General features: G+C 47.0%; 1 protein-coding gene across 2 annotated transcripts in view; it reads left to right on the top strand.

The window, feature by feature from the left end:
• Positions 1-1,544, top strand: part of Adcy10 (adenylate cyclase 10) — an 82,036-nt gene extending 80,492 nt beyond the window's left edge. The window contains exons 32-33 of one of the 2 annotated variants that reach the window (XM_005370101.2): positions 567-658; positions 1,520-1,544. In XM_005370101.2, the coding sequence (XP_005370158.2) occupies positions 567-658; positions 1,520-1,544 (117 nt within the window). Of the gene's footprint in view, positions 1-566; positions 751-1,519 lie in introns of those variants that run through there. The other variant, XM_026777525.1, reaches the window with a different exon arrangement.
• The last annotated feature ends 1,421 nt before the right edge of the window (positions 1,545-2,965 follow it).

Here is a 2,965-nt window from a genome sequence, read left to right as displayed (position 1 = left end):
AGAAGAAGAAGAAGAAGAAGAAGAAGAAGAAGAAGAAGAAGAAGAAGAAGAAGAAGAAGAAGAAGAAGAAGAAGAAGAAGCAGCGACAGCAGTGGCGGCAGCAGCCATCACCCGGCTAGCGGCGGCACACACCTTTAATCTCAGCACTCAGGACACTGAGGTAGGCAGATCTCTCAGTTTGAAGGCAGCCTGGTTTAGAGTGAGTTCCAGGACAGCCAGGGCTGTTTACACAGAGAAACCCTGTCTACAAACAAACAAACGAACAAATAAAACAAAAACAAAAAACAAAACAAAACAAAAGAACGAAAAGTAAAGAGATCATTCTTGCCTGTGGATTCCCTTGTCTTTAAAAGCTCAAAGGAGCCAGAGCTGTGTGTGGCAGTACGAGCTATAATTCTAGCTCGTCAGTCACAGAGTCAGGAGAATCAGCCTAAATTCAAGGTGAGCCCAGTCAGGGCTGCACAGTGAGACCTGTCTCAGAACAAAACATGCTCAGGACATGCGATCATTTCTGGAGTCTGACCACGAGCACTGACCAGGCCTTTGTTCTCTGTTCTTCCCCTCAGGAATGGTGGTACTCAGCCTCCGAGTTCATAGGAGACCAGTGGCTTCAGACCGTCCTGAGCCTTCCATCATGGGATAGAATCGCCTCAGGCAACGTAGCCCTTCAGGATGTTCAAAAGAACAAATTCCTGATGAGAGTGAATATCCTGGACAACCCTTTCTAAAAATTCATGAGCAAGAGCAAAGACGGCAGTAAGAACCTTTTTTTCTCTTTTGTTTTGCCATAGTCCATTATTGTCCTGTCTCCATAGCCGGCCCCTCCAGGTTCAAACCTGGGACCAGATACCTAGAATCTTACACACCCCCTCTTAGCACGGGGTCGGCATGGGCCAGCAGCCAACTTACTTTAACTTGGCATAGTTGCCCGTGCCTTCTCAGGCTGTTTGACCTGTGGTGCTCAGCCTATGCAAACTCCAATCATCGATATCAGGGGTTGGAGGGGTTCTGGTGTCCCTGAATGAGGGAGTGACAGACTTGCAGTCCCAGCAGAACAGAGCCCATGAAGGGACAGTACATTTCCATGTGGGAGGAGCTGGGTTCGAGCAAGAAAAGGTTTAGTGGTTCTAAGGCAGCTGTGCACAAGGATTCGGCCTTTCCCACTTATCTTGCTGACACACTGTTCGACATACAACTTAGTATGTTGTTGTACCTTTGATTAGCATCTTAACTCTACCCAGGTGGGTGTGTTTCCGCAGCATAATAAGCACGGGTTATGTCTGAACACTGGCTTTTGCCGTAGCAGCAGAAAAGCTGGTTTTAGTTGGCCTCACTTGGGAGGCGTTTCCAGCCTTCAGAAGGCTTTCGGAGTCTTCCAGCCCTCATCCTGTCCTGTTCTCCTGCCTCGACAGAGGAAAAACTAGTATCAAGGTCATGTGGCAACTTGTATTGCGTGCCACAGTACACACGCATGGACGCACACACGTGCACACCCATGCATATGCAGATCCACCAGGCCAGGGGGTCAGAAGAAAATGTTATGAAGTTGGTTCTGTCCGAAAATCTGTATGTGGTTCCAGGGATCAACCCCAGTTCGCTCAGTGGCTACAAATGTCAAATCCCTGTTATGGTCTGAATCGGCAAGATTAGAAAGGACACAGTTTGCAGAGCCCAAGTGCAGCTTCCAGGGGTGACATCCCACCGGCACCTCGCATCTGCAGAAATAAATGCTTTAAGTAGAAACCGTAATTTTTGATATGGGTATATTTTACGTGCTCCAAGTTTGTAAACATGTAAGAAACATCTAACTCATGATAGTATTCATCTTTATTTCCCAGACATAAAGGGAAGACTGCGTATCTTTTCTCCTGCTAATAATATAACTGGGTTTCACAGAGGAGCTGGGACAGACCCCTGTGGTCTCACAAGGTTAGTCACAGAACCTGGCAAGCTGGCATCCTGGGAAGGGAGCCGGGCTAGGACATGAGGCCACGGGGCTCTGACGCGAGCCCTGCCACAGCACTGTAGTTCCCATATGTCAGTACACAGGAGGAACGAAGAGCGAAGGTGAAAACAGCTCTCACTTTAAAAGGGGCAAGAGATGACACAAAATACAGGTGACGCACAGCCTGGGAAGACAGACTTGGGTTCCAACATGGCACTGGGTTCATGAAGTTTTAGGAACAGAACAAAGAAAATCATGAATCAAGGCACTTTTCAAACACTGGTAGAAATGCAGGTTACAGCAAAACAGAGACATCTCTGCGATGGGCCTCGGAGGCTCCCTGACAATGTTCTCAGCCTTTTTGTTGGCGGAAGATAGCAGTCTGTTACTATGAACGTAATAAAGGTTCTCCACCTGTTAGTTACAAGGGTGTTAGGTCAGACACCAAGCCGGGAAAAGGACTGGGTCTTCCGGGAGCTAAAGAGCTGAAGATAAACTGTATTTAGGCGATGGAGCTGCAACATTCCACCTCCCTACAAACACCGAAGTTCTAATCTACCCATCAGCTCTCCAGAAGACCCCCAGATGCATGCATCTTTCCAGGACTCTGGTTTGCACTTTCCCAGGCTAACCAAGCATCACACTTTGTGCACGCAGGGACCAAATCCTAACTTTTCATCATCGCTAGCAAGGCTCATTTCTAGGGTCCATACAGAGGAGGCTGGGTAGCTAAGCGGACAGTTGTCTTCAGGGGAGAGGAAAGACTGGTAAAGGGTTAGGAAGAAACTCCTGGATCATAGCATTCGAACCTACTAGCCATTATGATCCAGTGGCTTTTCTGTGCATGACCTAAGTGTGACACATAAACAGGAGCAATACACCAAAAACTAACCAAGTAAAGGTAGCAGAATAGGAAGCAGGCATTTTATTTATTTATTTATTTATTTATTTATTTATTTGATTTTCGAGACAGGATTTCTCTGTAGCTTTTTGGTTCCTGTCCTGGAATTAGCTCTTGTA

The sequence above is a fragment of the Microtus ochrogaster genome, unplaced genomic scaffold (genome assembly GCF_000317375.1).
Source record: "Microtus ochrogaster isolate Prairie Vole_2 unplaced genomic scaffold, MicOch1.0 UNK70, whole genome shotgun sequence".
Classification (NCBI taxonomy): domain Eukaryota; kingdom Metazoa; phylum Chordata; class Mammalia; order Rodentia; family Cricetidae; genus Microtus; species Microtus ochrogaster.
Note: the sequence above shows the minus strand (reverse complement) of the source record. Positions and strands in the feature narration are given on the sequence as shown.